The sequence below is a fragment of the Lithobates pipiens genome, unplaced genomic scaffold (assembly GCF_037356315.1).
Source record: "Lithobates pipiens isolate NorthernLeopardFrog02 unplaced genomic scaffold, aLitPip1_a1.2 Scaffold_25, whole genome shotgun sequence".
In the NCBI taxonomy this organism is placed as follows: Eukaryota; Metazoa; Chordata; class Amphibia; order Anura; family Ranidae; genus Lithobates; species Lithobates pipiens.
In genome coordinates, this window is record NW_027507787.1 from 42,085,956 (window position 1) to 42,100,074 (window position 14,119).

The 14,119-nt window shown below is 39.9% G+C and overlaps 1 protein-coding gene across 1 annotated transcript in view; it reads left to right on the plus strand.

Annotated features, from left to right (window-relative positions):
• The window catches only part of TLL2 (tolloid like 2), a gene marked incomplete in the record, with an annotated part of 245,251 nt that overhangs the window by 83,896 nt on the left and 147,236 nt on the right, over nucleotides 1–14,119 (plus strand). Inside the window, 1 exon segment of the mRNA XM_077454363.1 lies at nucleotides 12,073–12,180. Coding sequence (XP_077310489.1) covers nucleotides 12,073–12,180 — 108 coding nt within the window.

The window sequence follows — 14,119 nt, forward strand, 5'->3', positions numbered from 1 at the left end:
TGCCACATTCCTCACCTTGTTGTCACTGCTGCATCACCAGCCGTCCCATTAAAGTGAATGGGACGGTCAGTGAGTCAACAGCGGTTCAGAGGATTTGCTGCAGGACAGAGATGACAGTTGCTCTTTAAAAATTGATTTCAAATCTACTTCATTTAAAGCAAATCCACCCTGTGCAAGCTGCCTCCTGGGATGAGTGCTGTCAAGAGAAAAATGGGCAACACGACATTGTCTGTGCTGGTAGATAAGTATGAACAATGTAACTTTTCGATATTGGATCAAAGGGATGAACTTCTGTGTGTAAATGAGGGCAGTATGTGTGTGTATATGTGTGTGTGTGTGTGTGTGTGTGTGTGTGTGTGTGTGTGTGTATATGTATATATATATATATATATATATATATATATATATATATATATATATATATATATATATATATATATATATATATATATATATATATATATATATATATATATATATATATATATATATATTATAAATTTTACACGCAGTGAGCCAATTGTAAAAGAAAAACGGAAGCAGACTGTTGCATAATACTAGTTAACTTCCTGGAGAATTGTTGTGAAGTCTAAAGTCTTTGCTTGTTGTAGATTGGTGGCACAAGGTATTGAGGCAGAAGGTTGGATGCCAGAGGTTACCTACAGTCAGCATCTTTAGAAAGAAAGGTCTGCAATGGCTGCCTTCCGTTTGCATTTGTTAACTGGATTAGAAGATTCTTCATTATGCAAAGCAATTTTATTTTAATGGATGATTTCCGCCAGGAACGGGATAAAAGTTTAAATTTGTGAATATTAACAAGGGACATGTACGGTACTATATAGGACTCATTTTGAGGTAGTGACTTGGCTATTGGCCAAAAAAATGGCAGTGGCATGGAGATTTCACCTCCTATGTTTTCCGAGGTCATTAATTCTGCTATTGGAATACCAATGACGTCATGACAGAATTCTTTGTGCCATAGATTCAATAAGATGATGGAAGCATTCCTCAGATTTTGGTCCATCTTAACATGATGGCATCACACAGTTGCTGCAGATTTGTCCGCTGCACATCCATGATGCGACTCTCCCGTTCCACCACAGCGCAAAGGTGCTCTATTGGATTGAGATTTGGTGACTGTGGAGGCCATTGGAGTACAGTGACCTCATTGTCATGCTCAGGAAACCAATTTGAGATTTGAGCTCTGACATTGTGTATGTATTATCCTGCTGGAAGCATCCAACAGAAGATGGGTACTCTCTAGTCCATAAAGGGACGGGCATGGTCAGCAACAATACTCAGCTAGGCTGTGGCGTTTAACCGATGCTTGTTTAATACTAAGAGGGCCAAAGTGTGCCTAGAAAATTTGCCTTGCGTTACCAGCCTGAACTGTTAATACAAGACGTGATGGATTCATGTTTATGCCGAATTCTGACCCTACCATCTCAATGTCACAGCCGAAATCAACAATTATCAGACTAGGCATTGTTTTTCCAATCTATTATCCAATTTTGGTGAGCCTTTGCAAATTGTAGCTTTAAGCCCCATACACACTATCAGATTATCTGCTGACTTTTTCCTTCAGATTTACCAAAACCATATAATATGAGGACAATCCTTAGGAGTTTCAATGTGTATGCAATCAGGCAGGCCCTTCTACTACATGGTTTTGGTAAATCTGAAGGAAAAACTCAGCAGATAATCTGATAGTGTGTATGGGGCTTTAGTTTCCTGTTCTTGGCTGACAAGAGTGGCACCCAATGTGGTCTGCTGCTGTAGTCTCTGCTTCAAGGTTTGATGTGTTGTGTGTTCAGAGATGGTATTCTGCATACCTTGGTTGTAATGAGTGGATATTTGAGTTACTGTTGCCTTTCTATCATCTCAAACCAGTCTGCCCATTCTCCTTTTAACCTCAACAAGACATTTTCATCCACACAACTGCTTCTCACTGAATATTTTCTTTTTCAGGCCATTCTCTGTAAACTCTAGAGATTGTTGTATGTGAAAATCCCAGTAGACCAGCCCTTCTGGCACCAACAGCCATGTCTTTTCTTCCCAATTCTGATGCTTGGTTTGAACTTCAGCGAGTCATCTTCACCATGCTTGGATGCCTAAATGCCTTGAGTTGCTGCCATGTGATTGGTTGATTAGCAATTAGTGCTGCCAAACAACTGAACAGGTGTACCTAATATAGTGGCCGGTGAGTGTATATCGGTTATGGGTGTGTCCCCCCCATCCCTATAATCGGATATATAGAAAACACTCAACCATCCACAGGACTGTAGAATATCCTTCATCCACAACTTATATATACAGGTTTAGCACAAACCAAATATACAATTTTTTTTATTTTTTTTTGGTCATATTAAAAAAATGGGGGCTAACCTCAAAATACACTCCCATTTTAAGACCTCACATATCCGTTTTTTGATTATTTTATATTTTTCTTCCTTCCTTCCCCCAATATAGTCTTGTGTGGGTGGTTGGTTGTTTAGTGGTAAACTTGGCAGCCGTGTAGAAAAACAGAGTACTTGGCATATGATGCACACTAACAGATACCATTACTTACAAAGATTTTGCCAGGCCCATTGGAAGTGTGTTTTTGGTGCTATGTCTGAGCGTAAACTATCTGTAGCTATTGTACACTATTAGACACACTGGTGGTGACTCAAAACCTCACTGCTCCTCACACTAGCCAATACTCGGGGACCCCGGTGTGTGTGTGTGTGTGTGTTTGTGTGTTTTTTTTTTTTTTTTTTTGACCTTACCAGGCTGGATCCTATCTGCCAGCTGTCATTATTTTAGAGCTTGTTTTTCAGGAAAAGCAAGTGGGCAATGCTAGATGGTGTTTAAACTTTTTGTTTGCTGCTTGTACTGTTGCGCAGCTGTAGGGTTGCACAATATTTTTTTTTTTTTTTTTTTTTTTTTTTATGCAAGTTCCACTTTAATCCATTTTATATATTTATAACCGTGTAATAATTTAAAATATGCAATGTGGCATTTAAATTTTTCACTACATTCAGATGGATCATTGAAGTCCAATGAATAGTTGGTTTTGGCAGAAGTGCCTTGAAACGGTTGTTTTGATGTGGCTGAGTTGGGTTATTCCATTTACTAGTAGGTTTATGAATGAGCAAGTTGAATTGAGTCTAAAGATTTCCCCAGATACTACAGCTGGAGTTATGTCAGAATGTTTCAGCTGAAAAAAAACCTGCTGGCTGCCCAAACACTTTCCATTCCAAGTAAAATTTTAGTATGGAAGACTTCCAGCAATTTGTATCTGAACCAATGTAAATACAGAATTAAAGCTTGACCATGTTGAACAAATTGTCCATGGCTATTAATATCTATGAAAAACTCATGTAACAAATGTATTTCCTTCTCTTGTTCTAAGTTTGTAAAATGGCATTTCACAGTAAAACACTTGACGTCTGTGGAAGAAAAACAGATCAACATGGAACAAATATTCGGGTCTTGACGGGCTCTGCTGCCTTTTTCTGTTCTACCCAAGTTGATATTTATATTATATAATGTATAATATAATATAAATTATAGTTTTTACTCAAGAAAAACCTTTTTAAAATAAACATTGGGTGTCAAAGAACCCTTGCTAATAACTCGATCATCCGCTCTTGTTACATTGATAGGCAAAGGGAGAAATGCCTCCTTACAGCTGGAAAGATCATTGGTAACAAGCCAAGAGGCTACTTTACAAGTTTAAGCCACAAATTACTATATTTAACATAATAATAACCTATTGAACAATCTTCGAAACTGAACCTATAACAAGATCAACTGTGCTTCGCTGAATAAATGCTATTTATCAATATATTTTATGGTTTTATAATGATCATTCATCAGGAGAAATTGTGGAAGTTTCAACTGGTATGCCTGTATGTGCCCACTGCTCCTCAGCATGGTATTGGAAGCAGAAATGCCAGGAATTTGCCCAATCTGATTATGCAATTTTGTATACTGTGATTGAGTTTACTATTTCCTCTTCCTGACATGTGGGTGGTTCATAGACCAATGTAATTAGGGCTCGGTTCACACAGGGGCAACACGACTTTTGGAGGCAACTTGGACTTGACAGGGACACCACTTACAACACTACTTTAAGTCGCCCCAGGCCAGGCAACTTGCTGTGGCCAATCGGAGAATGAGCTCTCAGGGGGGAACTCCTTTTGAAAGCTGATAATTCTGAGAGTCGCCTCTGTATAGACGGAGATCTGACTTGGAGGCGACCTCCATTGAAATCAATGGGTACCAGTCGCCTACAAGTCGGATTGAAGTAGTACGGAACCTTTTCTGAAGTCGGAGCGACTTCAGTAGTGTGCATTAAGACAGCTCTCATTCACTTACATTGATTTCTACATGTTGTGCGACCTGAGGTGACTTGGGGCGACTTGAAGTTGGATCTGAGTCGCCCCTGTGTGAACCGGCACTTACACTTCTACTCATGATTTACATGTGGATTTCCTTTTGGTAATGCCTGGCAAAAAGTGAAAGGAAGTTAAAGCAATATTAAACCTAAAAACAAAATTTGACTGTTTTGCCGCCTACAAATTCTTAGAGGGTGTGTGGGTTTAATTTTCACCTGTTGCTCAATCATACAAATCATTAGTAATGCCTCATCTGGAATATGCCGTCCAGTTTTGTGCACCAATTCACAAAAAAGGCTATTTGAACTGGAGCGTGCAGAAGCAAAGAGCGACCAAACTGATAAGAGACATGGAGGAACTTGGCTATGAGGAAATATTAGAGCAGCACTAATAAAAAAACAAAAATGGCAGCATGACAAATTACCAAGTGAGAAAATCTGTAAAGGACAACTAAAGTCCCAGTGAAGATTTCGGTCCGTGAACAGAGAATGAAACTAACTTCCATCCATGTGAGATATCGGTGGCAGATTACAAAAGATTGAAGTAGTGAAAGATCCTCCATAGAATGTGCATCCAATTCCACGCCCAAGTGAGTAAGTAGCCTGCTTACCAGCTATCCGTGACTACTAAAAAAAGTCTCACCCAGCATAGGGAAATCTCTCACCGAGGCCCTTATAGATGTCTGGAACCACAGCTGGGATGATGCCACTCAGAAAATTTAAAATGCTTCCATAGGGCAGTAAATAACAATTGAGTTTAATAAAATAAGTGGGTTGCACTTACAGGATCCATGGTGTTTCAGAGGCAATATAGCAGGTCTACGGTGTCTCCTTGGGCTTCCATTCACTTCCTATTCCATTTTGTCCGTCAACTCTTGGGAGAGACAATTTAATGACACCATGGCAGGCTCCACCCTAAGTTTCGTGCATATTGGATGTCATCACGCATACCATTTTTATATAGCCCAGCGGCGCCATCTTAACTAGACACCAGGCAAATTACAATGGTATAAATAGGGCAGTACCACCATTGTAAACAAGTAGAGAAGCCAAAAAGATTATATATATATATATATATATATATATATATATATATATATATATATATATATATATATATATATATATAATTTATTTGTAGACCTTGCCATCTAGTGGCGGAAAAAATATATAATTCAACTTGAAAAGTGACTAATATTCACTAGTATGTGGCAAGAGACCAGATTAAGGAGCTGGAAGCCAGACTGACAGTGTGGTCAATATAAAGAGAGAGTACAATATTGATATTAACCAATTAAAAATATTTAAATAGAAGTAAATTGATACTGAATTGCATTAAAGAAAATCGGGAATCTATCCATCATTAAGTTGGAGCTGGGCAATTTTCTCCTAAAATTTTTATTTTATTTTTTTATTTTTTTTGTGAGGCTTCGGCCTAGTCCGTGGTGTCTGGCCTCTCCTAAACTCCTGCCCGCAGCTCCTCAGGGCTGGTTTGGTGTCGGCACCGGTCCTGGTGGAAGGAAAAAAAAATCAATCGATTTTGCTGAAAATTTTAATTGCTTTTGACCTCTCAACTCAAGATTCAAATCTTCTTCCCTTTTTTTTTTTTTATTTATTTTTTTTTTTTTTTCCCAGCCCTATATTTTAAGCATTATTGATAAAATGCGTTAATGTCCCAATCGACATTTTAAGCTGACAGGGACACAAGATTTCATATCAAATCCATCTGGTTTCTAACCTAGAGATTGATCTGACCATATTTGTACCTCTCCAATGGGGATGGATTTTATCGAAGGCCAGAAAAGGGTGTGTGGGGTTTTTTTTTTTTTTTTTTTTTCTTTTTTTTTAAAGCGTAGAGTCTAGATTGTGCTGTCTGAAACCACATTTGATATTCCCCCCCCCACACGTTCAGATAGGCATACACGCAGTGCCCTTTTTGGTACATCTAATATATTTCGAACGTGGACATGGTTCAAATACACAACCTATTCTGTAGAGCAAGTGATAAAGGCTTCTATATTGTACAAACGATTTGTCTCTGTAGATTGAAAAGTGTCACCTTTTCATCCCCTAAAGGAATTTATTTGGCATATACTGCACTTTCTACATGGGAAATTGCCTTTTCATGAAGTGGAACAATGAAATGGTTTTCGGAGGGCTTACTACATTGGGGGTAATACTGTGACATAAAGGTGCTCTTCTGTAGATCACTAAGGGGTGGTCTGGGATGACGGGACCAAGTGTTTTATCATTTTTTATGTATACCCCAGTGTTGAGGGATTTTTTTTTTTTTTTTTTTAACACAAATGTTGATTTGGAGTAGCCTGTAATTGTGGACCATCCAAATTTAATTGTCTGATACATGGTAACCCTCTCTTGTTCTATTAAACATGTGATCCCTATCCATGTTTTCAACTTTCACAATGGTCTCCTCATTCTTTTTCTCAAGATAACTCTTATCCAGAAACCTTGTTTTAAGTACTTGTGCCTGTTTGTTGGCAATCAGAAATTTCTGTGCAATAATGCCTGATGCCTTGAAATTGGCCTTTCGGGACCACATTGAGCCATGATGCATGATGGCAACTGGATAGGGGGATGTAGGCATTACGCCGGTCGGTGTCTTTAAAGTATGTGTGTTGGTGGTCAAATGCCCATCTTTGACCATAATGAGGTCAAGAAAATTGGATCTGGGAGTGACTTGCCTCATACTGTAGGGAAATGGCTCTAGCATTCTGACTGAATCTAGCGAAAAACTCCCCAAGCAAAGGCAGGTTCCCATCCCATAGGAGAAGCACATTGCTGTACCTTCTCCTCCCGTAGGTGTAATTCTTTTGAGTGGGGGATCAGTATCGATCACCTCAATTTCTCAACGGGCCATAAAATATTTGCTAGGCTGGTTGCAAATTTTGCACCCATTGCTACGCCACAGGTTTGTAGGAAAAATTCTCCCCCAAACCAAAAATGGTTATGGCCCATTGTGAAAACAAGACAAGTCCAAATGAAGTCCCTCTGCACCTGTGACAGATTTATCTCGTTCAAGGTAAAACTTGACCGCTTCTAGGCCATGCTGGTGCGATATAACTGTGTCGAGAAACCACATAGGCGGTTGCCAAAATGTAGCCCTCTCTCCAAGCAGGCTGATGACCTGTTTTTATCCCTTATATAAGAGGGGGTAGCAACCACCAAGGGTTGTAGAAATTCATCCACGTACCTTCCTATCCTGGCTGTCACCGAGTCAATGCCACTGATTATAGGGCGACCTGGTGGCTTTAAAAGATTTTTGTGGATTTTGGGCAAGTAATACATAACTGGTACTCTCGGCTCAGGATACTAGTTATGTTTTCATTTCCAGAACTCCCTGCTGGAATCCATCAACCAGATTCAAAAGCTCCTTTAAACCTAGCTGTAAGATTAGAAGCTAGTTGAGTATAGGTCACATGATCAGATATGAGCCTATTATCTAGATAATTGCATTTGTCAAGGATGACTATACCACCACCCTTGTCTGTGGGACATATGACAATGTCATTACATGCGCAGATTTGTTTCAGGACGTGGGTGAAAATCGCTCCTGGTATTAGTGTTTTCTCTCCCAAGAGTTTGATGGGCAAAACGGAATAGGAAGTGAATGGAAGCCTGAGGAGAATGCTTGCATTGCCATGACCCTGTGAACATTCCAACCCACCTGACACTTTGGGTTCAGACATCACTGCAACACCTTTTTAAGTAATAAGACAACACTCAATATATTTATATTCTGTTAATGTTTACTTCAGTGAAGATATGATTGTACAAAGGAGGTAATGGTTCAACTGAAATTGGGATAACCGCACAAACTCAGTTGAGTGACAGAAAAATGGCAGTTGGCAGCAACAGATTATATACACATATATGTACATTAGTGTACCCCTTGAACATAACCTGAATGGATAAGCAGAGGTTAAGTATCAATTCTGACCATGCTTCTAGAAAGAGGAACCCAGGCTGACCTGTTTAACTTTTAATCCTAATGAGATGAAGCTAAACATGGATGGTGTGAGGGCCCTTTAGGTAGCAATGACAATCTGTTGGTCTTCACCGGCAGGTGGAGCTCATTAATTGTATCCAATAAGGTGTAGTAAGAGTGGTAGTAGATCTGATGACTGTAGCTAAAGATGCTTATGTACGGTGTTCAAATAAAGGTCAAGCTTTCCTCAAGTAAAGCTGTGTGTGCAGTGTCTGAGTGAAACTGCAAAGGAAAAGTTTGCAAAGATAGGCACTGGCCCTCTCGCCAACAACCAGACCGATTTCATGTCTTCCAGCTAGCGAATCCCGGTTAGATGTCCTGGCTGCAGACCCGCTTGTGACTATCTCTCGTTGTGGAGCACAAAGGGTGGGTTGCTGCACTGTAGAGGTGGTGCTGGTCAGATGCCCAATGAACAGTAGGCAATGATGGACCCCCTCTGGGCCAGGTCGGATGACTGCAGATCATGTGGTAGGCTGCGACCTTGCTCTCGCTGCATGGAGAGATCCCTCTCACACGAGGTCCAGGAGGAAGAAGAGCGTGGGGTGGATCTCTGGTCTCCTCCTTTTTATAGCTCTTCTCAGCAATCTCACTGGTGATTTGAAAGGATTCCAGTGATGTGTAGTTCAGGTGTACAGTCAGGCAGACGAACAGCCATCTGATGGAAATGCTAATCCCACAATTCCTTTTTGGTGGGGCTCACTAATGTCAGTCCAGTAACTCTGGGACAATACGACAGACAGGGCAGGGAATAGCTGTTAATTATAATTGTAGTCCACATTGCTACATCCTTCCCCCCCCCCCCCCCCCCCCCCCACCTTGAAAATCTTTGGTCCCCCAAGACAGAGCACAATGTGTAGAATTGCCTCACTGTACCATAAGTGATTGGATCAGTTGCATCTTCATTTGTCATATAATCAAAGAGGGATCATCTAAAAAATATATGCACATTGTCGGGTAGGGTTATATCAAGTTCACGACAAGCTAGTAACAAATTGGCGGCCCACCCAGTAGTGTTGGGTTGGGTCAAGGTCATCCCTTATTTAAGGTTCAATAAAGGAGGCAAGTGCTTCACTAGGACACTGAGCAGTAGGAATGAGTACATCGTAATTTTCTCCAAAGGTATTTTACGTCTTTTTGGGAGGTCATATTTTCTGCCTCAGTCTAGAGTAAATTTCCACCGGATCTGGCTCAGGCTCTAATTCATGTACAATATCTTCCTCCATTGATGGGAAAGCCGGAGGTATCTGGCACATTAAGTACTTTATTGGGTTCTATCTTGATGTTCTTGTTTCCTCCTAAGTGGGTGGAAATCTAGTACTTCAACTTCCAAAGTGGGAGACGTGTCTCCTGAATGTCTTCAAGAGGGGAGGTCAATAGCCAAGTCCTCCTCATCACTCTCTTCAGGTGGCATGGGTTGGCAAGTCTCCAGACAGGAAGATTGAGGTACTGGGACAGCCTCGGATATAGGCAGCAGATGGTTTTGGTGGCAGGTCTTCAGAGGCCCAGTTTAAAGGCCCGTACACGCGATTCGAATTTCAGAGGGGAATTGTCGTTCCATGGCCTGTCTGAAATTCTTACCGTTGGTATGCTCCTTTTTGACATCCAATTTTAAATTTTTCGTAAGAGAAAAGCTGTATGAGCAGACTAGTAAATTTTTATGTATTTTGACCAACTACAGCTCAACATCTGTTTTTTTCGGAAGGCCAGTACGGAAATCGTCACACAAGTCGAAAGTACAAATGCGCATGATCGGAATCTAGGTACAACCCGGGAGAGTGCGGTCTTGTAAACTACCATTCATAATCTAGAATTTAACATTCATGATGAAATGTTGAAATGCACATTCTCTTCTTTAATGAAATAATGAAGCTGCTTTGCTGGTGATACTGATGTAGTATGCCAAACTTATTTTAAAAGGCATTTGTTTTGTAGTGATATTTAATATTGTGTGTGTGTGTTTTTTTTTTTTTTTTTTTTTCCCCTTAGTGCGTTGCTGCGTACAGGTTTGTCGAATGACAATTTGCGGATAGTTGGTATGCTAGACCAAATCCTGCACACATGCTTTTGAAAAAAATCAGACGCTCTGTTGTATGGAAATCGAACCGTATGTAGGAGGCTTTACCCTCTGGCCGAATCTGGTATACAGGAAGGCTGGATAATCGTTTACAGGCCATGTAAGGTTAAGAGTGCCATCAGCCAGCTTATGCTTCTCGGGTAATCCCAGATTGTGTAACACTCCATTCTCTGGGTTGTAGGTCCTGAACCCTCACTTTGAGATCAGTTTTTCTTGTTCATCTGTTCTGTTAGTGAAGGCTTCCTTGACTTTCTCATAGGCCATCTTTAGATTTTTTCCGAAGTCCATCGACTTAACCCTGGTAGATTTGAAAGGTATGATCTAACCAATGTTTCAAAAGCTAGGTACACTAGTAAACGAGCTTCTCTTGCAAACATTAGTTTTGTAGGGGGAGTACCCAGTAGAATCATTTGCGACGCTATTATAAGCATGAACTACTGCAGCTATAGTTTTCTCACCAATGCTGTTTCTTCTCTGAGGTAAGGGTTCCCAACATATTCAGGAGGGTATGGTTGAAACGTTCGGTTTGCAGATCCCCTTCAGGGTGGTAAGGAGTGGTCCTGGATTTCCTTATACTTAAGAGTTCAGTGTCTTCTGATTAACTTGATCTCAAAGTATAGGCCTTGAGGCAGCGCATAATGAATTAAGAACTTCTCCACTAGGGTTTTTGCTACAGTACTGGCCTGCTGATCCCTAGTGGGGAAAGCTAGTGAAATGATTGGTCACAACCAGGATATTACTCCGTCCACTCAAGTCGGGCTCCAAAACACAAATCAATGCACACCAACTTCCCTTGGCCCCTGACTTTGGAGGTGGCCCATTGGGGCTGCCCTGCCAGATAAAGTCTCTGAATGCACCTGATGCAAGAGGCACAGGTGCAGTTCCCCTGTCAGCATGGAGATCATCACACCAACACGGCGACCCCTTTTTTAAATTTTCGTTTTTTTTTTTTTTTTTTTTTTTTTTTTTAGGAAGGGTTTCTTTTTTAATATTGCATCAATTCAGAGCAATTCAAACTGGGCATACAATGAATTGCCAAGACAGAGGTTAATATCCCTGAAGGCCATATGGCAAAATAAGTAGATTTCAAAATAGTCAGCAAAAGTAACATTCATATCTTGTCTGTACTGTGACTATAAACCTGTTGCCAGGAAGAGCATAACGTGAGCAAATTGCCTGGTAAATGTTACTTTGCTCCTTTTTGTTAAATCAACAGGTTTGGCGTGTGTGTGTGTGTGTGTGTGTGTGTGTGTGTGTGTGTGTGTTTTTTTTGTTTTTTTTTATATCCAGATTTACTACCACTACTGTAGTTGAGGTTTAGACTGTATTGCCTATTTGGGTGCCTCGGTTACAAAAAGGCTGTACAAAATTGCAAATCCTTTTGCCTGAGTTATATTTCAGCTGTATATTTAGCTGCTGGTCTGTAGTTCACAAATAAGATATTTGCTGAAATCCTTATTCTAGAATAAAAACGTGTTTAATCTGCATTAAACCGCTAGTGTCAATGTTCCCATTTTTAACAAGGTAGACTGTTCTCGCTTCTGTGTTGGCGAATAGTTCTGATGTATAACAAATACCTTTTTTTTATGATGTATTGTCATTTCCCCACAGCTGCTTATTGGGGTGATATCGCTTTGGATGAAGAGGACCTGAAATGGTTTCAAGTTAGCAGATCACTAGACCAAGAAGAAACCAACAACCAGACTGGACTTACCGCAGGTTAGTGAATTTTAATGTTTTAAATGTAATCCTTTGAAGGTAATTTATTGAACTAGTATTACTTACAAAGAAATTAAGGGTCTATATTTGTTTATCTTAGTTGTGTTTTAAATGATCGAGACAGAATATCAGCCAAAAATTGAGGGAAAAAAACACCTGGTACAAATGTTATAAATTGAGTTGCAGTTCAGTGTGTAAAGTATTTGATCCCCAAGAAAAACCTGACTTGGTGGAAAAATCCTTGTTGGCAAGCCCAGAGGTAAGACGTTTCTTGTAGTTGGTTACCAGGTTTGCACATCTTAGGAGGATTTTGGTCCACTTTTTATAGATCTTTAAATCCTTTAAGTTGTCGCTTGGCAACTCTAATTTTTCTATAGGATTAAGGTCTGGAGACGGTCTAGGCCACTCCATGACCTTAATCTGTGCTTCTTAACCACTTACAGACCGGGCCATTTTGCTGGTCAAAGACCAGACCACTTTTTGCGATTCGGCACTGCGCCGCTTTAACTGACAATTGCACGGTCGTGCGACGTGGCTCCCAAACGAAATTGATTCCCCCCCCACAAATGGAGCTTTCTTTTGGTGGTATTTTGATAACCCCTGCGGTTTTTATTTTTTGCGCTATAAACAAAAATAGAGCGACAATTTTGAAAAAAAAACACTATTTTTTACTTTTTGTTATAATAAATATCCCACAAAATATATAAAAAAACGTTTTCCCCTCAGTTTAGGCCGATGCGTATTCTTCTACATATTTTTGGTAAAATCGCAATAAGCGATTGGTTTGCGCAAAAGTTATAGCGTTTACAAAATAGGGATAGTTTTTTATAGCATTTGTTTTTTTTTTTTTTGTAAATAATTTTTATTTAGACGAATTTTACAGTATAATCAAGATACAAGACACATAGAGATCAGAAAATGACCACCAAATAATCACAAAATACTCACAAGATAGTCGCAAAGTAATCACAAAGTAATTTCAAAGTAATCAGAGAAATTTCCACATCTCCCCAACTATTATAGCAGACCCAGCCTCCCTCCGCCCTAGAATTACTCCAGTATGCTGAATTAAAGTAGTGAGCAGGCAGAGGGAAGGACAGAGAATAGTGGGGAGGTGGATGAGATAGTGGGTGATCGAACTAAGAGTAAAACTAAACATAACATGTGAAAGAAGGAAAGGGAAAGAGAGAAACAAGATAAAAGGAAAGAGAGAATGAAACTGTCAGAAATTAGTCTGTCATATGCCCAAGGTTGAAAATAAGTAAGCATAAGAATGGTCCCGTGTGGTCTCCGCTTCCTACCAGGAGTGATTGGTCAACGGGTCATGGACACGCATCTGGAGTTTTCCTACGCCATGTTTCCCACATTTGCCAATTGTTATCAAACTTTAATTTTTTTCCAAGCCTGAGGGCTAGAGTTGATTCATACCTGTAGTGCAGATTGGTAGTTGCCCATACCTCTGAGGTGTTGGGTGCTTGATTATTTTTCCAGTATCTAGCTATCAGTGTTCTGGCTACCAGAAGAACATGGGATATTACAATTCTAAAATCAGGTGGATATTTTTCAATTCCAAGGTTGAGAATGGCCAACCCTGGTTCAGGGGTGGAGAGGAAACCGGTGATGCTTGATATACCACGAAATATGGTGTTCCAGAAACTGGTAAGGTGCTTGCAGGACCAAAACTTTTTATAGTATTTTTATTAAATTTTTTTTCACATCGGACATTTTTGGGACCATTGTCAGTTATACAGCAATCACTGCTATATAAATGCAGACCTCACTGGCTGCGTGCTTTGCAGGTTTAGGAGATATTCATAGTACCTTAGGTAAGCTTTAATATAGGCTTACCTGTAGGTACAAGTGCAAAAAATTGCTTCCACTTTAATACAAATTCAAAATTGCAAAAAAGCTAAAGTTTTAAAGCAGGGGTCTCCAAACT